Here is a 23,908-nt window from a genome sequence, read left to right as displayed (position 1 = left end):
CAATCTAGTATAGTTACATAGAATAATCATCATTATTTCAAATTGTGCTCAAGCAAAACATTAAATTTCACATTATATCTGTCGATAGATAAGTGATGCTCCATCTTATTCTGAAAGAAATATATATACATATACAAATTTAGAGAGAAGGAAAATACAATAAGTCCTTATATGAGTACAGGTTCTATATTAACTTAATCTACAATTGGGGCCTTACATCCATTATTAAAGGCTGAAAATGAGAGTGAAAGCAATCAGGTCAGATGAACATTTTTAAAGGCCACAAGAAAGAGATAATTTAGTTTTTGAAATAGAAGATTTTCATAAATAGCTCAACTTTATAATAGAAAGCAAATAGCTTTCTAATTCAATGAATATTCCATTGGAAAATGAGCTAAACTGCATGAAGGCAAATGACTTGCCATGTCTTTAGGTAAGAAGTGATTCTGAGGGTAGATGTATGATAAAAGCCAGGGAGCATTACTAGTCTCCCAAAATGAAATGGAAGGGTGAACCTTTTTACAGAATTCCTAGTTAAAATACTCTGAGTGCAAAATACTATGGATACTATGAGTAGACTTCTTCATGCTTTTTGTGTCATGCACAATATTTAAAACACTGTTTAACTCAATAATATTTTTGATATTGCTTGTGAATTAGAGCAGTAAAGCTCAATATAGTCCCAAAGAGTTAGTTATTTTTAATTTTTCCAAGATTTTTCTCTTTGGAATGAAATATTTCTACCTCAAATGGGTAGTAAACCACTTGGAAATAAACTTTTATCTAAATCACTTGAAAACAAATGTTGATCTTAGAAGCTAAATTGTGAAGTCATTTTGTCACAGAAAGAAGGGATCCTTATGTTAGAACTTCATTGTGCTGAATAAACTGAAGGAGTCCCATTTATTAGGCAAATCAGCTTCAGGCATATCAGCTTCAGGCCTCTAAAACAACTACTCCCGTTTTTTCTTCTTTCCTGATTTAGCAAACTTCTGGTAACACAACAGACAACATTTTGTGATGACAAATGTAGCACTTGCCACACAGGCCAGCAGGAACCCAATCACATCCAAAGAGTGGTACTGGACCCAGGTGAGGTCATAGGAGGCTGGCCGCAGGTGTTTGGCTCCTTTGTGGCGCATGACAAACTCGATCCAGAAGACCGCTCGATCTAGAGGTTTCATAGGCTGGTCATGATGAATTCTTGATAATCTCATTGCATTCTCCTTATATCTGAAGGAGAAACACAAAGATACCAACATTGAAAGGAAGTTAATTTGCCTAACCAATTCAAACCTATAAAAAGTTTTTGTCAAACAAATGATTTAACATACATACCTTAGAATTACAGTAGTATATTTTTATTTGGATGTCAAAGAAAGTTTGACTTCTAAATTAAAAATTTCTCATTGAAAAATATTTTAAAGAGTGAAGATGAAAAATAAAGTGGAAAAGTTAATGTATTTTTAGTAAAGGAAATGATAGAAGCCATTCTATATGCTATATGTTGGAGAGTGGAATTGTATCTATAATAATAAAAGCATAATATGCAAATCGACCAAACTACAGAACAGCAGAACAACTGTCAGGACAACCTTCCAGACGACCACGCTATAACATGCACTGGCACCAGGCCAGTCAAGGCGGGTGTGATGCGATTGTTCAGGGGGCTCCGTCATTGCCCCACGATCACCCCTCAGAGGGAGGCCCAGGTCATCCTATGCAGGGTAATCAATGAGGGGGCTCCACAATTGATTGCCCCAAAGAGGGAGGCCCAGGCCACTGGCCAGCAGGCCAATGAATTGGGAGGGGGGGTTCCATGATTGCCCCAAAGAGGGAGGCCCAGGCCACCCTCTGTGTGGAGATCAATTTTGGAGCCCTGGCTGGGTAGGCGGGGCTTCCCTCTGCTGGGTGGTTGATGCGGAGCCCTGTGATTGATTGCCCCAAAGAGGGAGGCCCAGGCTACCTGGCTGGTGGTGCTGCAGCGGGTGTGCAGGGCTGGCCAGCGATTGCCCCACAGAGGAAGGCCCAGGCCAGCCAAGTGATCACACCCCTACACCTGTTGCCCGCAGAGGGAAGTGACTGGTGGTGGGGGCGAGGGAGCAGTGCTGCACAGATGGCAAGCAGTGGTGGTGGTGGGGGCGGGAACTGTTGCTGGCAGCCAGGGGAAGAAAAGCCCCGATAGGCTCTAATCACCAGCTAAGTCTAGGAACCCTACCCAAGGGGTCTCGGATTGCTAGAGGGCACAGGCTGGGCTGAGGGACATGCCCCTGTACATGAATTTCGTGTACAGGGCCTCTAGTATCCTATGTATTAAAAGCCTAATATGTTAAGTGTCCAGTCATCCAGTTGTCCATTCAACCAATCAAAGCACAGTATGCTAAGGCCGCTCAACGGCTTGCTATGATGTGCACTGACCACCAGGGTGCAGACACTCCAACTGGTAGGTTAGCTTGCTGCTGGGGTCTGACTGATTGGGACTAAGAGAGATGGGCCAGACATGCCCTGGAGCCCTCCTGTGGTCCCTCCCTGGCTGGCTAACCTCCTGTGTCCCTCACCGGCCCTAATCGTGCACCTGTGGGGTCCCTCGGCCTGGCCTGCACCTGAGGTCAGTACGCTCCCACAGGGGGAGCGCTGCTCAGACAGAAGCTGGGCTCATGGCTGGTGAGTGCAGCGGGGGTGGCGGGAGCCTCTCCCGCCTCCGCGGCAGTGCTAAGGATGTCCGAATTAGTGCACCTAAGTCGTCAGTAGGACATGCTTCGAAGGCTCCCGGACTGTGAGAGGGTGCAGGCCGGGTGAGGACGCCCCCAACTCCCTGAGTGTATGAATTTCATGCACTGGGCCTCTAGTTTATAATAAAGCTCTAGAAGTTTTATTTTTTATTTTTTTATTTTTAAAATATCTTTTAGATATTATTTTAGTGAAGGTCTGTTGTTGGTAGAATTATCGTTTTTTAAAAAAATATATTTTATTGATTTTTTTATAGAGAGGAAAGGAGAGGAATAGAGCGTTAGAAACATCAATCAGCTGCCTCCTGCACACCCCCCACTGGGGATGTGCCCACAACCAAGGTAAATGCCCTTGGCTGGAATCGAACCTGGGACCCTTCAGTCCGCAAGTCGACGCTCTATCCACTGAACCAAACCGGTTAGGGCAAAGCTCTAGAAGTTTTAAAGAGGAATTGTGTCCTGGCAGGAGAAAGGCTTCCTCACAAGTCTTTGTATTTCTACTCTTGGCTTCATAACTCTATTTTTTTAAAAAAAATATTTTATTGATTTTTTTACAGAGAGGAAGGGAGAGGGATAGAGAGTTAGAAACATCAACGAGAGAGAAACATCGATCTGCTGCCTCCTGCAAACTCCCTACTGGGTATGTGCCCACAACCAAGGTACATGCCCTTGACCGGAATCGAACCTGGGACTCTTGAGTCTGCAGACCGATGCTCTATCCACTGAGCCAAACCGGTCACGGCATATCTGTCTACTTTTAACCCTATAGCCAAAATACTTTTTGTTAAACCCAACAGAATACTACACCTGCTCAAAATTTCTATCTGCCTCTTTATCACATTTAGAATAAAATCCAAATCAATTATTTGCCCTGTTGTATCTTACAAGAACAGACCCCTGGCTATTTCTTCTATTATTTTGTCCCAAGCATGCTCTACTGTAGTCACAATGCTCTTCTAGTTAGCTATTCATTGGAGGTGCCAAATATGTTCTCTTGTTAGCACTTTTGTACTTTCTGTCCGCTTTCTCCCTTTCCTGGAGCAGTTTTTCCTGCAACACCCCAAGGCTGCCTCTATCTCTTGCTGGAGATGTTGGCTTAGTGTCACATCTCAGAGAGTCTTTCCCTGGCCACACTACGATAGCATTTCTTTTTTTTTTTTAAGTTAATTTTTAATTTTTAAAATTTATTGTCTATAGTTTTACATATGTCTCCTTTTTCCCCAGTTGACCCCTGCCCCCCAGCAATTCCCACCCGGGGCAAGCCCCCACTGCCCCAGTGTCTATGTATGATAGCATTTCTTCAATGTCTCTGGTTTTCTTTTTTTTCTATTTAATTCCTATAATTTCTAAATACATTTTATAAAACATACCTTCAATTTATTTATGAAATTCATAAGTGTGTGCATATATTCTAAGTGATCAGCTCAAAATTTCAAAATTATCAATAAAATTATAAAGTGAACATATCAACATACCCACTATCCATAGAACCACTCCATGCCTGGGCCATTTTACTACACCCTTCTCCAAATTACCTACTCTTCTGATGTCCAATACCATAAATTAGTTTTTCTTGCTTATACATTAGAATCTTATAGTATGTACTCACTTGTTTTTTTTCTTTTCTGTAGCAGTTATTGGTTAATTCCTTTGCTATATAGTATTTAATTGTATGACAATACTACAAATTATTTCTTCATTTAATGACCAATGGACATTAAGATTATTAATACTTTTTGGCCATTACTACTAAGCTACTATAAACATTTTTGTATATGTCTTTTAGTTTACATATCTATGCATTTCTATTCCTATAAACCTAGACTGATGATAACAAGAATTCACAATGATGTAGAGAATTGGAACTCTCATACATAGCTGATAGGAATATAAAATGATATAGTCTCTTTGGACATCAGTTTTTCAGTTTGTCATAAAGTTATTGTATGACCCAGAGTTCACTTGAAGATATCTACCCAAAAATGAATGAACACTGATATTCACACAAAAACATAATGCTGTATTCATAATAGATAAATAATTGACAAAAGCCCTATTTATAACTACTATTAAAAATGTGATACTTACGAAGGGTCATTAATGACAGTCTTCAATGCATTGAGCAAATCTGTACTTGAAATAGTGTTTAAGTCCAATCTGATAGCTGCTCCCTTGGTCTTCATGCGAACAATGTTATCAGGTTGATCCGCAAACATAGGAAGGCCCACCATAGGGATCCCATGGTAGATCGCCTCATAGATGCCATTGGCTCCACCGTGAGTTATAAAGGCTTTGGTTTTTGGATGACCTAGGATTGGGTGAATTTCAGCAAATTATGAATTATAAGTCTTGGAAATAAAATGAGAGTTGGGCAATACAGGCACTGATAGAGACTATATATTTAGTAACATATTGGTCTGCCCTTCAGACTGTATTAAAATGTTTTTCAGAACTCATAGGAAGAGGCACTTAAGTCTGCTGGAGAGACAGTGAAGGCTTACATAGAAGATCGGTGTGTTCCTTTTGACTTGAAATGAATACAAGTTGCTAGTGGACAAATGGAAAGAGAATATTCTGAATTTTAAAAAGTGTGTGCAAAAAAAGTGGTGGTGCATGTTGAAATATATTCTCTTAATAAAATAGTGAAGTCACAGAGTGTGATATGTAGATGTCAAGGCAACAGACAATGGGATGGTGATGGCACAGGAATTAGAGAAAGGAACAGGTACACATTATCATGAAATTATTTATTACTTCAAAAAGAGATATATATTTTTTCCCAGTGGAAAATGTAGAGTCACTGGAAATAAAAGAGGAGCTGATATTTTTCAGGGGCACCTGTACACCCTCACCATGGATTAAACCATTGGTGTAAGGAGAGAATTAGGAGGCAGAGTGACAATTGGGAAAGTGTTGAGCTATTCTCTCTGAGAGGAATTACACTTGAACTAAAGATCTTTTGTTTGTGGCCATAAGGAACATGGCTGTGTAACATAAGATGCCAACTTATAGCTTATCCTTTTCCCCTAGGACTGGAAAAGAAATACTGGGAAGTTCATTTTTATTTTTGAAGTTTTCAGTAAGAAATGTCCAATATATTTCTATCCTAGTGAACTGCTTATCATTCTGGTTGACTTGATTCTGATTTCAGGGTTTCCCAGAATCTTACCAAGAAGGTCATTCTGGGGGATCCACTTATAGAGCCGGGTATTTGGCCCTAAGGTATCTGGTTTTTTGCCATCATATCTCCATATAACCTGTTAGGGTAAAGAAGGTAATGTATTACTTGAGTCAAAATGCAGAGTTATATCATGTTAGAATTCTAAATAGGTTAGGAGACATCTAGTTAAACCCCTGACATATTACAGGTTAAGGGAATGAGGAAAAGACATTCTGATAATGAGAATCAATAAAAGGCTGATGTAAGAGGCGTACATACTTATATTGCATGTTACTTATTTTTATATTCAGTCAGGTATGAGTGCAATCATGATGTTTCACACTTTAGGGTTAGACAAATGAGATTATCAATGACCAATTCAAGCATATAAAAATTTTTAGGTAGTCATATAATTGTAGTGTAAAACCCAGCAAATTAATAGTCTATGCATTTATTTTAATTATTTATTATTCTATCTCTCATCATCTAGATTTAATGTTAACCTGTTTATTTCTTTTTGAATTATGGGGATGTGGTTTTCTTATATTCATTAATTTCATAAAGTATCTTAGAGTTTTACATAATTTGATTTACAAAATCAAGGCAATCAGCTATTTATGAGAATTAAATCATTTTGATGTTTAAGTTTATTATTAACTAGAGGCCCAGTGCACAAAAATTTGTGCACTCGGGGGGGGGGGAGAGGGGGTCCCTCAGCCCGGCCTGTGCCCTCTCGCAGTCTGGGACCCCTCGGGAGATAACGACCTGCTGGCTTAGGCCTGCTCCTGAGTGGCAGAGGGCAAGCCCAATCCCTAGGTGCAGCCCCTGGTCGGGCTCAGAGCAGGGCTGATTGGGGAGTTGGGGCGCCACCCCCTGTCATGCACAGAGCAGGGCGGATTGGGAGGTTGCGATGCCACCCTCAGTCACGCTCAGGGTAGGGCTGATTGGGGGGTTGGGGCACTGCCCCTTGTCACTCACAGAGCAGGGCCCATCAGGGGGTTGGGGAGCTCCCCCCTGTCACCCACAGAGCAGGGCCAATCAAGGGGTTGGGGTGCCACCACTGTCACACTCAGGGCAGGGCCGATGGGGAGGTTATGGCTCTACCCCGTCACACACAGAGCAGGGCCCGTGGGGGGGGGGGGGCGCGTTGGGGCACCACCCCCTGTCACACACAGAGCAGGGCCGATCAGGGGGTTGGGACGCCACACACTGTCACACACAGAGCTGCAGGGAGATCAGGGGGTTTGGGCGCTGCCCCCTGTCATGCTGATCTGGTGCCAGGAGGCCTCGTGGCTCCGCTGATCCCGGTGCTGGGAGGCATATTACCCTTTTACTATATAGGATAGAGGCCTGGGGGCTGGCTGGTTTGCCCTGAAGGGTGTCCTGGATCACGGTGGGGGTCCCCACTGGGGTGCCTGGCCAGCCTGGATGAAGGGATGATGGCTGTTTGCAGCTGGTCACACACCCTTCAGGGTGGGGGTCCCCACTGGGGTGCCTGGCCAGTCTGGGTGAGGGGCTGAGGACTGCTTTCAGGCTAGGGGTTTTGACTGAAGCTCCCAGCCACTCCTTTTTTTCTTTTTTTTTTTTCTTCTGGACCAGCTTTAGCTCTGGCTCTAGCTCTGAGGCTTCCGCTGCTGGTTTGTTTGCCGTTCTATAATCGAAACAATGTATAACTTCAGCTCTGAGATCCCAGCCGGCTATATTTGTTAGAATGTTTCAAACTGCCAGCTCAGAGTCCGGCAAGTCAGGCGGGGAACTTGGAGTCTTCCATCACTGGAGCAAGGAATCCTCACGTTCGCTTCCAGCTGCCTGGCTGCCGGCCGCCATCTTGGCTGACAGTTAATTTGCATAAGGATACGCTGATTAGCCAATCGGAAGGGTAGCGGTCGTACACCAATTACCATGTTTCTCTTTTATTAGTGTAGATAATAAATAATATCTGCTTAATGAGTATGTTTAGCTTCTTTTAGTTTTCTACTTACTAATCACCACTTCCAAATGGTAATTTTTTACCCGAATCCAGTATAATCACTCTAGCTAGGATGGAAAATTTTCTTAAAAAGTAGAAAAGAAAAGCCATTGGTACTTTATAAATAATAGTTTACCTGTTGAAAAGATCAAATATGATAATGACAGTAAATTTTACTCAACTGACTGTTAACACTACAAAACATGCTACAATGTACTGACAGCATTGATTAATATGGTTAATTAATGATAAATGGCCAAGCAATTTCTAAGTCCACCAGTAAGCTGGATTCTAGTTTATAAGTGGTTAACATCTCTTTTCTATGTGAGTGTTAACGTTACTTCAGGTTCTCAGCAAACTTGCATAGGTATTAAGGAGAAAGCTACATTAGTTAGGAAACTACAAGTATTTTACAATTACACAGAGACAATTGTATTTTATGTACAGGTTATTAGAAAATATGATTTATTATCATATTTTATGGAGAAAGGGGAGGCATTTTAAACTATCCTATGTTAGGCTTGCTTCTGGTTGACTATTACATTTCCTTCTTCTTCTTAATCAGGAGAAGTTATTACTCTGATGGGTTGTTTTGGGGCCACATATAAAACACAGAGTCACCTTGAAGGCTGGACCCACCTTCACCCTTTCATTTATGTCTTCCTGCCTCAGAATTTAGCAGGGCCCAGCACACCAGGGAGGTTCTTTTTATGTTTTACAGGCCATTTTTTCTCTTTCTCTAAATCATTGTGGCTGGCTTAGGTACCTGGATGCAGCTTGGTGAGCCCTGGACATCCCTTCTCTGAATATCACCTTGCAACACTGAAAAGGCCTAATCCAAAATCCAGGGAAAGTAGGAGTGGCCTGGATTACCTGGAAAGTCTATATTGTAAGATGCCTTTCAGACTGTTATCATTCCGTGTTTAATGTTAAAATTTAATTCCATTCTCAGAACATCTGTAGTGTGTACAGTACTAGGAATCCTAAGGAAATGAAGCAAATGACAAGATACGATTTGGTGATATCTGTTCCTGCCCTATAATACTATTCTCAAACAAAAATTCACACTGCACTTTTGAAATATACTTCTTTGTGACCAGAATATTAATGCCAAAGTTACTGTCCATCAAAAACACCCTCTATACTACTTTAGCACCTGACATGCGTATTTTGTTTTTCAAATTGTTATCTGAGTTAATTGGAGCTACCCTAATAGTTTACCTTTCATGTAGAAATTTCTTTAACCAGACCTTTTACAGAGTTTAACACACTCATTAGTTTTCTGCTCTAAGGCAGTTTATCTAACCTTTTGAGGAACCTGGGCAAGGGCTGATGCAATCACATTGGCTCTTTCTTCTGTCATGTTAGTGACCATCGACCCCAGGGAAAACACCACAATACCATTTTCTCCAGAGCTCTGGACAAACTCTTCCATTTCCTGTGAAGAAAGAATTTTTTCCATCACAAAAGAGCAATAGCATAGTGAACACTATTGAAGGGTTTGCTATAAACAGCCAAAGAGAAAATTAAGTATTATAAGGAGTTATTAGTGTAGTCGCAGGGGTCCTCAAACTACTGCTGAAAACATTAATCTGGCCCGCCGGGTGTTTTTGTCGCCGCTGCCTGTTCTGCATAGCAACTGTCTCATCCCAGGCCCGCAGTGTGCATGTGTGGAATGTCTGAGGGACAGTGAACTGGCCCCCTGTTTAAAAAGTTTGAGGACCTCTGGTGTAGTGCTTGCTATTTTAAATTGTGTTAAAATGCACATAATATAAACTTACCATCTTAAGTATTTAAAAATATTTTTATTGATTTTTAGCAAGAGAGAAGAAGAGAGAGGGAGAGACAGAGAGAATCATCTATTGGCTGCCTCCTGCATGTTCAAGGTGGCGGGGCCCACAAGCTGGGCATATGCCCTGACTCGGAATCGAGCCAATAACCTTTGGTGCATGGGACAGTGCCCAACCAACTAAGCCACACTGGCCAGGGACCATCTTAACCATTATTTTTAAAAAAATATATTTTATTGATTTTTTACAGAGGAAGGGAGAAGGATAGAGAGTTAGAAACATTGATGAGAGAGAAACATCAATTCAGCTGCCTCCTGCACATTCCCTACTGGGGATGTGCCTGCAACCAAGGTATATGCCCTTGACCGGAATCGAACCTGGGACCCTTTAGTCTGTGGGCCGACACTCTATCCACTGAGCCAAACCGGTTAGGGCAATCTTAACCATTATTAAATGCACAGTTCTGTAGTATATATAGTCTTATTGTTATGCAACCCATCTCTAAGTACTTTTTCATCTTGCAAATTGGAACTGACAATCATCATTCTACTTTGTTTCTATGCATTTGAGTAGTCTAGATACCTCATTTGTTGCCATTTATTCATGCACTCATTGGCTGCTTCTTGTATGGGCCCTGATTGGGATCAAACCTGCATCGTGGCACACTGGGACAATTCTCTAACTAACTGAGCTACTTTGCCTGGCCAATACTGTTCTTAACAGCAGTAAAAATAACAATAGTAACAATAGTTAATATTACTTTTGTGTCACTATGTGCCATAGACATTGTAAGTAATATATATATATATATATATTTATATATATATATTTCTTTATATATATATAAAGAATTTTTTTATACTGAATAGAAATATGAGGTTGATATTATAACTATAAGAGTAAGTGTATTCACATCTTTAATGTGTAGTTTTCCATTATTTGTTGCTGGAATTCTCGCAACGCCCTCCTCTTTGTTTGCCTTTCCACTCTTGACCCTATGCAGTTCAATCCAGACATTGCATCTTGAGAGCTTTGTAAAAAGAAAAATCTGATCATATCTCTGCCCTTTTACCTTTTACTCCCTTTGCCCCTTTTCATTGGCTCCTGAATACTTTCATAAGATGCTTCAGAATTCTTATAATTACTTACCTTTAATTTACTTCTCCAGCATCATCTGCCTCTTTATTCAGCCTCTTCCTGATACACTAAACTTGGACTTATTGGGAATTATTATTCTTTTTCTTGCATTACCTTTTGTGTCTTCCTTTCTTACCATTCCTTTCTGCTATTAATACACAGCCTTCAGTTCCCACTTAATTATCAATAATATGAAATATTTTCTGTAATCCCTGCTGGGTATTATCTAGCATTGTGGTCTTTCCTTAGTATACTACTTTTCACAAAATTTTTATTACTAATACTAGAGACCCGGTGCACGGATTTGTGCACCGGTTGGGTCCCTCAGCCTGGCCTGCGCCCTCTCGCAATCCAGGACCCCTCGGTGGATGTAGTAGTGCACAAAGTGGCAGACAGCTGGAGAGGAGCCCAGGCCAGGCGCCACACTGCTCCTGCTCATCCCAGTCCCCCTGTGCCTGCAGCTGCTGCTGCTCAGTAGTGCTGTCATGAAGGTGGGATAGGCTCTCACTGCACAGCTGCGCTCACCAGCTGTGAGCCCGGTGTCTGGCTCCTGTTGGTCAGCTGAGCAGCACTCCCACTGTAGGAGTGCACTGACCACTGCGACGCAGCTCCTGCATTGAGTGTCTGCCCCCTGGTGGTCAGTGCACATCATAGCGACTGGTCGACTGGTCATTTGGTCACTTAGGCTTTTATGTATATAGATTCTGTCTTTCCAAGTAGAATGTTGGGTATTTATGGATAAAAATTGTGTCTTCACTGATTCTCTTTTATCCAGTGCTTATCTCTGGCTATGCGAGTCACTCTAAGAATGTCTTTGAATGAATGATTGACACTTTCTTATGTGTTCAACAGGGAAGACCTTAATTTAACTGAACCTATTTCCAAAGTCTCCCAAATATAATTATTTATTTGGTAGTGATAATGACATTCAAATTCTTGAAATAGTATAAAATATATGAGTTTTTAATGGTCACTTGACCCAGATTCCCATATCTCTCACTGTGTGATCAGACAATCTGAATGAAGAACACAGAATCATTCCTACTGAAAGTGCAAAATAATCAAAGTAGAACAAACATGAATAGTTTTACCTTAGGCAGAGGCTTAGCAGGTTTGCAGTGGAGGCCTCCAACAAATTGAAAATGTGGCAAGAGTGGGCGAGGGAATTCAAAATCCCAATAAGTTCGAATAAGCCATATTTCAGCTTTCCCCATTAACTCAAATAATGTAATGGGTTTTCCTGAAGGGAAAAAAATAAAAGAAAAAAAAAGGTAGTGAAAATGAGAATAGTGTAATGTGAATATAACAGGTAATTTTCTGAAAGGAGCTTAGAGTAATGTAGCCAAATATGTTTAAAAGTGATTGGCTTACACTCTTTTCAAAATTGCCTGATACTGGCACAAGAACAGATATATAGAGCCATGGAACAGAACAGAGAACCCAGAATTCGACCCAAGCCATTATGCTCAATAAATATTTGACAAAGGCAGCAAGAGCATACAATGGAGTCAAGACAGTCTCTTCAATGAAGGGTGTTGGAAAAATTGGACAGACACATGCCAAAAAATGAAACTAGACCACTATACACAAAAATAAAATCAAAATGGATAAAGGACTTAAATGTAAGACGGGAAAGCATAAAAATTTTAGAAGAATCCATAGGCAGTAGAATATCAGACATGTCGTAGCAATATCTTTACCTATACAGCCCCTAGGGCAATAGAAACTAAGGAGAAAATAAACAAATGGGACTACATCAAAATAAAAAGCTTCTGCACAGCAAAAGAAACCATCAACAAAACAACAAGAAAGCCCACTGCATGGGAGAACAGATTTGCCAATTTTATCTCTGATAAGGGCCAATCTCCAAAATTTATAGGGAACTCTTACATCTTAACAAAAGGAAGACAAACAATCCAATAAATAAATGGGCAAAAAAATTAAATAGATACTTTTCAAAATAGGACATACTAAAGGCCAGGAGATAGATGAAAACATACTCAAAGTCACTAATCATCTGAGAGATGCAAATCCAAAATGACAATGAGATACCACCTCACACCTGTCAGAATGGCTATTATCAACCAATCAACAAATGACAAGTGCTGGCAAGGATGTGGAGAAAAAGGAACCCTCATGCACTGCTGGTGGGAATGCAGACTGGTGCAGCCACTGTGGAAAACAGTATGGAGTTTCCTCAAAAAATTAAAATGGAACTCCCATTTTACCTAGTAATCTCACTTGCAGGAATATATCCCAAGAAACTAGAAACACCAATCAAAAAGGATATATGTACTCCTATGTTCATTTTACATTAGCTAAGATTTGGAAACAGCCTAAGTGCTCATCAGCAGATGAGTGGATTAAAAAATTGTGGTACATCTACACGATGGAATACTATGCTACTGTGAAAAAGGAAGAACTCTTACCATTCACAACAGCAGGGATGAACCTGGAGAGCATTATGCCAAGTGAAATAAGCCACTTGGAGAAAGATAAGTATCACATGATCTCACTCATTTGTGGAATATAATGAACAAAAACTGATGAACAAAAATAAATCCAGAGACAAAGGAGCATCAAACAGACTGTCAAACTTCAGAAGGGAAGGCAGGGGTGGGGGAGTGGATGGGTAAGAGATCAACCAAAGAACTTGTTTGCAGGCATATGAGCATAACCAATGAACACAGACACTAGGTGGGTGAGGGCATGTGCTTGGGGTTGGGGGTAACCGGGGAAAGGTCAGTGGGGGAAAAAGGAGACATATGTAATACTATATGTAATACTTTAAACAATAAAAAAAATTTCCTTATGACCCCTGTACCATAAATGCATGCATAATATTTATGTTAAAAAATTAAAGACAAAAAAATTATTTAAAAAAATGATTGGCTTAGCCCTGGATGGTGTGGCTCAGTTGGTTTAGGGTCATCCCGTGCTCTGAAAGGTTGCTGGTTTGATTCCCAGTCAGGACACATGCCCAGGTTTCGAGTTTGGTCCCTGCACAGGAGGCAACTGATCAATGTTTCTCTCTCACATCAATGTTTTTCTCTCTCCCTGTCCCATCCTCTCTCTTTGAAATTAATAAAAAACATATTTTAAAAATAAATACAAATAAAAGTGATTGGCTTGAAAATACAGTATTCAAACACACATTATTTATATAGACTTTTATCTCTAATATCACATCAGTACATTCAGAATCATAAACATTTATTTAAGCACTAAAGAGTTAAGTATGCATTTGTAAAACTTCAAAATTAACAAATGCAAATGTAAACAGTGATTTCAACTCCTTAGTCAATCAACCCTACCATACACACAGAAATGCCTTTCCCTAGAATACTCAGTCTAGATTCTATTTAGCAAGCTATTCCCTTATTTCTAGATTTTACAAGTAAATTGTGAGATCTTTGACAGTATGGCCACTATTGCATTCGGTTCATGTTCAGAGCTTAACAATATTTGTATGTGAAATAAAAATATTTGCCAACAACAGCTGGAAGTCTTTCATAAAGTATGGAAATAGATGTGCTCACCCTTAATTTTGGCTCATTTTGTCTGTAATGGAGAAATATAGTTTTCAAAAAAATATAGACTTTTAACTTGATTATCTACCCTTCAACAAGATTTTAGGCCTTTAAAACAGATGATTTATAAGCTCGTAGTGAAGCAATATAATCATTGGAAACTTCGAGTTATAGGTTCTTATCTGAGAAAGAGTCATATTTCTCCATTGTGAAAGACTCCTTCAGGTAGTATGGCAAAACAGTTTAATTTTTAAATAAGAAAACTGAAGAGAAACAAATGGAAACAATTTCCCCAATGGTCTATAGACATTGTGCTAAAAATATGTAACTCCTCAATTTACATTTGTGCTTTGATGAAATATTTAGTGAAATTTCTAATGCATTTATTGAAGAAAAAAATTATAGTAAAATTGATATGTAGGATAAATGGACAGAGCCACTGCCCAGAGGATTTTTAGGGCAGTTTAATTACTCTTTACAATACTATAATGGTGGATACATGACATTATAAATTTGTCCAAAAATCACAGAATATACAATGCCAAGGGTAAAGTAAACCCTAATATAAACTATGGACTTTATTTTTTTTTTTTTTTTTTTTTTTTTTTTTTTTATTTTCCTCTTAAAGTATTACAAAGGGTATTACATAAGTATCCTTTTTCCCCCCCCCCGCCCTTGACAAACCACTACCCTCCCTTACCCCCCAGTGTCTTATGTCCATTAGTTATGCTTATATGCATGCATACAAGTCCTTCGGTTGATCTCTTACTCCCCTCCCTCCTGCCCCCCAACTCTCTCTGGCCTTCCCACTGCAGTTTGACAATCAGTTTGAGGCAGCTCTGCCTCTGTATCTATTATTGTTCAAAAGTTTGTAATGGTCTTTATTATCCATGAATGAGTGAGATCATGTGGTATTTTTCCTTCATTGACTGGCTTGTTTCACTTAGCATAATGCTCTCCAGTTCCATCCATGATGTTGCAAATGGTAGGAGTTCCTTCTTTTTAACAGCAGCATAGTATTCCATCGTGTAGATGTACCACAGTTTTCTAATCCATTCATCTACTGATGGGCACTTAGGCTGTTTCCAGATCTTAGCTATGGTGAATTGTGCTGCTATGAACATCTGGGTGCATATATCCTTTCTGATAGGTGTTTCTGGTTTCTTGGGATATATTCCTAGTAGTGGGATCACAGGGTCAAATGGGAGTTCCATTTCCAATTTTTTGAGGAACCTCCATACTGCCTTCCATAGTGGCTGCACCAGTCTGCATTCCCACCAGCAGTGCACAAGTGTTCCTTTTTCTCCACATCCTCTCCAGCACTTGTCGTTTGTTGATTTGTTGATGATGGCCATTCTGACAGGTGTGAGATGGTACCTCATTGTTGTTTTGATTTGCATCTCTCGGATGATTAGTGACTTTGAGCATGTTTTCATATGTCTCTTGGCTTTCTGAATGTCCTCTTTTGAAAGGTGTCTATTTAGATCCTTTGCCCATTTTTTGATTGGATTGTTTATCTTCTTTTTGTTAAGTTGTATGAGTTCCCTATAAATTTTGGAGATTAAGCCCTTATCAGATATGACGTTGGCAAATATGTTTTCCCACGAGGTGGGTTTTCTTGTTGTTTTGTTGATGGTTTCTTTTGCTGTGCAGAAGCTTTTTATTTTGATGTAGTCCCATTTGTTCAGTTTCTCTTTAGTTTCAACTGCCCTAGGAGCTGTATCAGTGAAGAAATTGTTTTGGCATATGTCTGAGATTTTGTTGCCTTTGTATTCTTCTAGAATTTTTATGGTTTCCTGTCGTACATTTAAGTCCTTTATCCATTTTGAGTTTATTCTTGTGTATGGTGTAAGTTGGTGGTCTAGTTTCATTTTCTTGCATATGTCTGTCCAATTTTCCCAACACCATTTATTGAAGAGACTATCTTGGCTCCATTGTATGTTCATGCCTCCTTTGTCAAAAATTAATTGAGCATATTGGTTCGGGCTAATTTCTGGACTCTCTATTCTATTCCACTGATCTATATGTCTGTTCTTGTGCCAGTACCAGGCAGTTTTGAGAACAGTGGCTTTGTAATACAGCTTGATATCTGGCATTGAGATCCCACCTACTTTGTTCTTTCTCAGGATCGTTGCAGCTATTCGGGGTCTTTTTTTATTCCAGATGAATTTTTGGAGAGTTCGTTCTAGATCTTTGAAGAAGGCCATTGGTATTTTAATGGGAAGTGCGTTGAATGTATAGATTGCTTTGGGTAGTATGGACATTTTAATGATGTTGATTCTACCAATCCAAGAACATGGTATGTTCTTCCATCTGTTTATGTCTTCCTCTATCTCTTTTTTCAACGTCCTGTAGTTTTCTGAGTAGAGGTCTTTAACCTCTTTAGTTAAGTTTATTCCTAGGTATCTTAATTTTTTTGGTGCGATGGTAAATGGGATTGTTTTTCTGATCTCCCTTTCTGAAAGTTCACTGTTGGTGTATAGAAATGCCTCAGATTTCTTGGGGTTAATTTTGTATCCTGCTACATTGCCAAATTCATGTATTAAGTCTAGTAGCTTTTTGATGGAGTCTCTAGGGTTTTGTATGTATAATATCATGTCATCTGCAAATAAGGACAGTTTTACTTCCTCTTTTCCAATTTGGATGCCTTTTATTCCTTCTTCTTGCCTAATTGCAATGGCTAATACTTCCAGTACTATGTTGAACAGGAGTGGTGAGAGTGGGCATCCCTGTCTTGTTCCTGTTCTTAGGGGAAATGGTGTTAGTTTTTGTCCATTGAGTATGATGTTGGCAGTGGGCCTGTCATATATGGCTTTTATTATGTTGAGGTATGATCCTTCTATTCCCACCTTTCTGAGAGTTTTTATCAAAAATGGGTGTTGGATTTTGTCGAATGCTTTTTCTGCATCAATTGATATGACCATGTGGTTTTTTTCTTTCAATTTGTTTATGTGATGTATCACATTTATTGATTTACGGATGTTGTACCATCCTTGCATCTCTGGGATGAATCCTACTTGGTCATGGTGTATGATCCTTCTGATGTACTGCTGGATCCGATTTGCTAAGATTTTGTTGAGGATTTTGGCATCTATGTTCATGAGGGATATTGGCCTGTAATTCTCTTTCATTGTGATGTCTTTACCTGGTTTTGGTATTAGGGTGATGCTGGCTTCATAGAATGAGCTTGGAAGCGTTCCTTCCTCTTGAATTTTTTGTAGTAGTCTGAGGAGGGTAGGTTTTAGTTCTTCCTTGAATGTTTGGTAGAACTCCCCTGTGAAGCCGTCTGGCCCTGGGCTTTTGTTTGCTGGAAGCTTTCTGATGACTGCTTCAATTTCTTCCATAGTTATTGGCCTATTGAGGTTTTTAGATTCTTCCTGATTGAGTTTTGGAATGTTGTATTTTTCTAGGAATTTGTCCATTTCCTCCAGGTTGTCCAGTTTGTTGGAGTAGAGTTGCTCGTAGTATTGTTTAACAATCATTTGTATTTCTGTGGGGTCTGTTGTTATTTCGCCTCTATCATTTCTGATTTGGTTTATTTGGGACCTCTCTCTTTGCTTCTTGGTGAGCCTGGCTAGGGGTTTGTCAATCTTGTTTATCCTTTCAAAGAACCAGCTCTTGGTTTCATTGATTTTCTGTATTGTTTTTTTGGTCTCTATTTCATTGATTTCTGCTCTAATCTTTATTATCTCCTTCCTTCTGCTCACTCTGGGGTGTTCTTGTTGCTCTCTTTCTAATTCTTTGAGTTGTAGAGTTAGATGATTGACTACCATTTTTTCTTGTTTTTTGAGATAGGCCTGTAGAGCTATAAACTTCCCTCTCAGGACTGCTTTCATTGTGTCCCAGAGGTTTTGGATTGTTGTGTTTTCATTGTCATTAGTGTCCAGGAAGTTTTTAATTTCTTCTTTGATGTCATCGGTAACCCAATCAATATTTAATAACATGCTATTCAGCTTCCAAGTGTTTGAGTATTTTGGGTTGTTTTTATTGTAGTTTATTTCTAACATTATGCCATCGTGGTCTGTGAAGAAGCTTTTTATGATTTCAATCTTCTTGAATTTGTGGAGACTTTGCTTGTGACCCAATATGTGGTCTATTTTTGAATATGTCCCATGAGCACCTGAGAGGAATGTATATTCCGCAGCTGTGGGGTGAAGTGTTCTGAAGATGTCAATTAAGTCCATCTGATCTAGTGAGTCATTTAGGATTGCTGTTTCTTTGCTGAGTTTTTGTCTAGCGGATTTATCCAGTGATGTCAGTGGTGTATTAAAGTCCCCTACTATGATTGTATTGTTGTCGATCTCTCCCCTGATATCTTCCAGAAGTTTTCTTATGTATGTGGGTGCTCCTGCATTGGGTGCATATATGTTTACCAGGGTTATATCTTCTTGTTGTATTGATCCCTTTAGTATTATGAAGTGGCCTTCCTTATCTCTGGTTATGGCCTTCACTTTGAGATGTACTTTGTCAGATATAAGTATTGCTACCCCAGCTTTCTTTTCCTTTCCATTTGCGTGAAAGATATTTTTCCATCCCTTCACTTTCAGTCTGTGTGAGTCCCTTCTAATGAGGTGGGTCTCTTGTAGACAGCAGATGTATGGGTCATGTTTTTTTATCCATTCAGCCACTCGATGTCTTTTGGTTGGAGCATTTAGTCCATTTACATTTAAAGTTATTATTGAAAGGTATTTGTTTGTAGCCATTTCTTTTTGTGTGTGTGTGTGTGGCTGTTTTCTTTCTGAGCTTGATATTTCTTCTTTTTACACCAGTCCCTTTAGCATTTCTTGCATGGCTGGCTTGGTGGTGATAAACTCCCTTAGCCCTTTTTTGTCTGTGAAGCTTCTTATTTCCCCTTCAATTTTGAATGATAGCCTTGCTGGATAGAGTATTCTTGGATTCAGTCCTTTGCTTTGCATCACTTTGTAGATTTCCGTCCATTCTTTTCTGGCCTGATGTGTTTCTGTTGAGAAATCATTTGATAATCTAATGGGAGATCCCTTGTATGTTACTTTCCGTCTCTCTCTTGCAGCCTGTAAGATTCTCTCTTTATCCTGAACATTTGCCATGGTAATTATGATGTGTCTTGGTGTGGGTCTTTTCGGGTTCACCTTGTTTGGGACTCTCTGGTCTTGTGTGACTTTTTTCTTCCCCACCTCAGGGAAGTTTTCTGATATTATTTCTTCGAATAGGTTTTCTAATCCATGTTCATCTTTCTGTTGTTCTGGCACCCCTATTATTCGTATGTTGTTTCGTTTCATGTTGTCCCAAAGCTCCCTTAGGCTCTCCTCCTGTCTTTTAATTTTTTTCTCCATTTGCCGTACAGTTTGAGTGTGTTTTGCTTCCTTGTCTTCTAATTCACTAATTCGGTCCTCTGCTTCTCCCAGTCTACTGTTGATACTTTCAATGGAGTTTTTTATTGAAGCTATGTCACTCTTCATTTCTTCTTGGGACTTACTTAAGTTGTTGATTTTTTCATCTGTTTCTTCTAGCTTCTTGCATAAGTAGTTGAGTTTTTCATCTGTTTCTTCTTGCTTCTTGAACATGTGGTGCATGTACTCTAGGAACCTTATTCTGAATTCTTTTTCCGTCATGTTGCATATCTCTGTCTCACTTAGCTGCTTTTCTGGCGAGTCCTCCTTTTCTTTCCTTTGGGGGTTTCTTTGCCTACCCATGTTTGATCTCGCTGACATATGTAGGTGTTGAGGTGTTCAGTGGCTGCTCCCTGGGTGGCAGGGGCTCCTTGGGTTGTGGTTGCTGCTCAGACGGTTGCGGTAGCAGCTGCTTTCCAGTTGGCAGCAGCTCCTCTGGTGGGTGTTGTTCACAGCTGTGTTGGCTCTTCTGGCTGGTGGGGGGAGGCTTCACGTACAGTTGCTGTTCCACAGACAGAGGGTGTGGTGATCAGGAGGCTGTGGTGATCAGGAGGCTGCGGTGATCAGGGGGCTGCTGTTGCTTGGATCTGCTGCGTTGATTTAAAGGCACAAAATACAACAGAGCAAGGCACAACGTACCAGGCACTGAACACAAGTATATTCACAATATTAATAACTCCAAATAAAGGTGACCACCCGAATTAAGAGAATTAGGGGATAAGGGAGAAAGAAGAGAAGAAGATAAAAGAGAGAACAGAAAAGAAAAATAAGAAAAAAACAAACAAAAAAGGAGTGCAAAAATAGAATTGGGAAAAAAGAGGGGGGAAAAAAAGAGAGCGAAAAAAGAGAATGAAGTAGAAGTGGGGAAGAGACTCCCCGTATGAGGAGCAAACTCCAATAGAACTGCCACTAATCTCAACAAATTCCAGCAACAGATCCCTGGAGATGAATGCAAACTACAAACCACCAATAATATCCAAAGGGGTAAGGGAAAACAGAAGCACAAAAATAGCTGGGGTGGGGTGGGGGAGGGAAGGGAAAAACCAGCAGAAAAAAAAAAGAAAAAGAAAAAGAAAAAGAAAAACAACCTCACAACCAGTCCTAAAAAAGAAGAAAAAACACAAAACAAAACAAACAAACAAATTAAAAAAAAAAAAAAAAAAAAAAAAAAAAAAAAAGCCCAATATATTCAACAATCAAGAAAACAATAGAAAGATAAGAGAGAAAAAAAAATGGTTGGAAAGTGAAGAAGGATAAAGAATAGGTGTATAAGGATTTAGAGCAGTAGATTGGAAATAGGATATATAAGTAGGGTGGAATTAGACAGGGGGTAAAAAGAGGGAATTGGGAAAGTCTGGAGCAGGAATAGGGTAAGAGAAACAGGACACCAAAAGGGGAAAAGTAAGGAAGAGGGTTTTAGCAAAGAGGTGGAATTGAGATAGGGAAAATTAATGCTAAAGGAACGATGGAAATAGAATGGAGAACACTAATCCCAAAAGAAAATAAAGAGAAAATAAAATGGCACTTTAAAAAATGGTAAAATGGTAGGAGTAATAATACTGGTTAAAAATAAAAATGTGGTAATTGAAAGGGTAAAATCAGGTGATGGAAAAAGAAGAAAAAGAGAAAAAAAAAAATTGGTTTCTTAGTAAAAAGGTGAAAAAATTAAAAAGAAAAAGAAAAAGAAAAAATTTGCAGTAGTGATGGTCTTTCGGTTCTTCTACTCTTCAGCCTGGTTCGCCTTGGTCCAGCACTGCATGGTCTGGGAAACGCTCCTCTCTTATGGGCACTGCACGGTCTGATCAGTTCCTCAGGATGCCCCCTTTAGTCTCAGTTCTCCGCAATCACAAAATCCAAATCTCAAATCTCCTGGCGCCAGCAAACCCGCGGAACTCCTTACCCTGGTCAGGGTCTGTGTCTGTCCCAAGAGACGCGGCTGTCTGCCATGCGGTCTCCCTCCGACCCTCTGGGCTCAGGTCTGGCAAACTTTCCTGCCCAGATCCCTGGTTTTTAACCTTTCCAGGGGAGGTCTGCCCTTCCAGGCTGCAAGCCGTCTCACCAGCTGAGTAAATTTGCCAATTCGGGGTGGGTGTTATTAGTTTCAGCTGCTTACTCCGTTTGCTCCGGGACAAGACCTGGGACGCGTCTGCCTATATCGCCGCCATCTTGCTTCCTAAACTATGGACTTTAGATAATAATGCTATGTCAGTATATTTTCATCAGTTGTAACAAATGTACTTCTCTGGTGGGGAATGTTGACAATAAGGATGCAGGGCATATATGGGAAATCTCTACTTAATTTTACTGTGGACCTAACAATCTTCTAAAAAAAAAAAATGAAGCCTATTACAAAAAAAACAAAGAAGAATGGGTATGTGATTGCTGATGGAACTCCTCAGTGCTTCAATTTGGAGTCTCTAACTTCCTGGAGTATCCCATACTAGTGTACTCAGGGTTGAAACTAACCTTATAATTTAAGCATTTCTGTAATATAGAGTGTCCCACAAATATAGATGCACTTTGAATAATTATTAACTCCAATGGGTTAAATCTGAAAAGGAAGAAACATCAACTGAGCTATCAGAAAAAAAGAGTATATACATTTTTTGGGGGAACACCCTCCCTATGTTTGTGAGATTAAAAGGTCATTATATATTATTAGAGGCCCGATGCACGAAATTCATGCAAGAGCTCAGCCCTCACAGCTGCGGCAGCTTGACTTGGCCAACATGGGCCCAGCTTCGTCCGGAAGATCATCTGGAAGGTCGTTCAGCTGTCTGGTCTAATTAGCATATTATGTTTTTATTCTTATAGATTATTTAATCATTGCACTTATAAAAGACAAATTCCTCTCAATATTTATACCAACTCATCTTTCAAAGCACTAGGAAAGTTAGGACTTCATGCTACCAAGGAAAAACATAGCTTACCTAGTACTTCGTTCAGAAATTGGTCCCACTTCTTCTGATTATATATTTGCAGGCAGAAGTCAAAATAGAGCACATAGACCATATTTTTTACCCTCTCCATGAATGTCATCTGATCACTTAATTCTGAAAAGACAACAGGTACGTAGGATGGAGGGAATGGAAGTCCTCCACTATACTTTTCAGTTTTATAGCCAGGAGAGAAGCGGAGACTGTACACAAAAGGTATTTTAAGTAGCTCAGCCAGCAGCTCACCACATGCTCCAACGGCATCTGCAAGAACGACATCAAACCTTGATTCCTGTAGTTTTGTCATAAGTTTCTTATTAAAAACAGCATCTTTACAGAGCTTTTCAACAAAGTCAGAACCTTCCCAAAACATTTCTTGCATTAGTGACATATGTGTCCAAAACGTATCTTTTGGCAGATCATATGTCCATTTATTGATCAGCCGCATGAAAAAAGAAACCATATCATCTTTTGTTAAAGATGTAGGAAAAACCTCAAATTGAATAGCAGATGGTTTATTGGGATCAACAAGAATTGAAGCTGAAGATGTCAGAACGGTCACTTCATGACCTCTCTGGACAAGTGCATCCAGGATGGTCTTCATGTTGATCCAGTGGCTGTATTCTGTGGGCCACACCAGCACCTTTCCACAACCCCCAGGGCTGAAGTGACCACTCAGCTGTAGCAGCAGCAGAACTGAAATCCACTTCATAGGCATCCTGGTGGCACATAGGCTTCTTTTCAAATGGCTGACCCCTTTTACCTTGGCTCATGCTTTTGTTCAAAGAGAAATCAATCAGGAAGTTAAAATATAACTCCTCCATCTGAAAGTAAAAACAGTATGGCATTTGGAGCACAAGTGGAAAAAGCAAAAGGTAGATGAATAGTTAGGCAATGATGATGACACAAAAACATGTCATACTGTTTTTTTCATAGTTATTAGATTCCATGCGAAGATACACACACAACCTGTATTGCCTGTATGCATGTATTTATTTATTTATTGATCGATTGAGGGGAACTAGCTCATGTTTAATTGTGGCATTTTAAAATTGGACAAGTGCCCTAGCTGGTTTGGTTCTGTGGATAGAGCATTGGCCTGCAGACTAAAGGGTAGCAGGTTTGTTTCAGGTCAAAGGCACATGCCTGGGTTGCAGGCTCAATCCCCAGTAGCGGGTGTGCAGAGGGCAGCTGATCAATGATGTTTCTATATCTCTCTTTATCTCCCTACCTCTTTGAAATAAATAAAAATATATTTCAAAAAATAAAATTGGGACAAGTGTTTTGA

At 39.8% G+C, this 23,908-nt stretch overlaps 1 protein-coding gene across 2 annotated transcripts; it reads right to left on the bottom strand.

Moving 5' to 3' along the window:
• Window positions 1-657: 657 nt before the first annotated feature.
• Window positions 658-23,338, bottom strand: LOC138995208 (UDP-glucuronosyltransferase 2B31-like). Of its 2 annotated transcripts, none has more exons than XM_070395629.1 (6): window positions 22,615-23,338; window positions 11,877-12,025; window positions 9,165-9,296; window positions 5,899-5,986; window positions 4,818-5,037; window positions 658-1,233 (listed from the first exon to the last, which is right to left on the bottom strand). In XM_070395629.1, the coding sequence occupies exons 1-6, from the start codon at window positions 23,336-23,338 to the stop codon at window positions 954-956; spliced, it is 1,593 nt and encodes a 530-aa protein (XP_070251730.1). In that variant the 3' UTR covers window positions 658-953. The 2 variants fall into 2 exon arrangements, with proteins under 2 accessions (XP_070251730.1, XP_070251731.1); XM_070395630.1 differs by having other exon boundaries at window positions 22,867-23,338.
• Between the last annotated feature and the right edge of the window lie 570 nt (window positions 23,339-23,908).

The sequence above is a fragment of the Myotis yumanensis genome, unplaced genomic scaffold (genome assembly GCF_028538775.1).
Source record: "Myotis yumanensis isolate MYYU_CA2020_CCGP unplaced genomic scaffold, mMyoYum1.0.hap1 SCAF_1, whole genome shotgun sequence".
Classification (NCBI taxonomy): Eukaryota; Metazoa; Chordata; class Mammalia; order Chiroptera; family Vespertilionidae; genus Myotis; species Myotis yumanensis.
The sequence above is the reverse complement of the archived record's forward strand: the minus strand, read 5'-3'. Positions and strand labels throughout refer to the sequence as shown.

Bases quoted from the DNA above. Each gene is read 5' to 3' on its own strand.
- LOC138995208 (XM_070395629.1), bottom strand. From the start codon at position 23,338: ATGCCTATGAAGTGGATTTCAGTTCTGCTGCTGCTACAGCTGAGTGGT. The intron at 9,297-11,876 runs GTAAAACTATTC...CTTTCTTCACAG, and splicing joins CTGCTAAGCCTCTGCCTAAG to GAAATGGAAGAGTTTGTCCA. The intron at 1,234-4,817 runs GTAAGTATCACA...TTTCTCCTTCAG, and splicing joins ACTGTCATTAATGACCCTTC to ATATAAGGAGAATGCAATGA.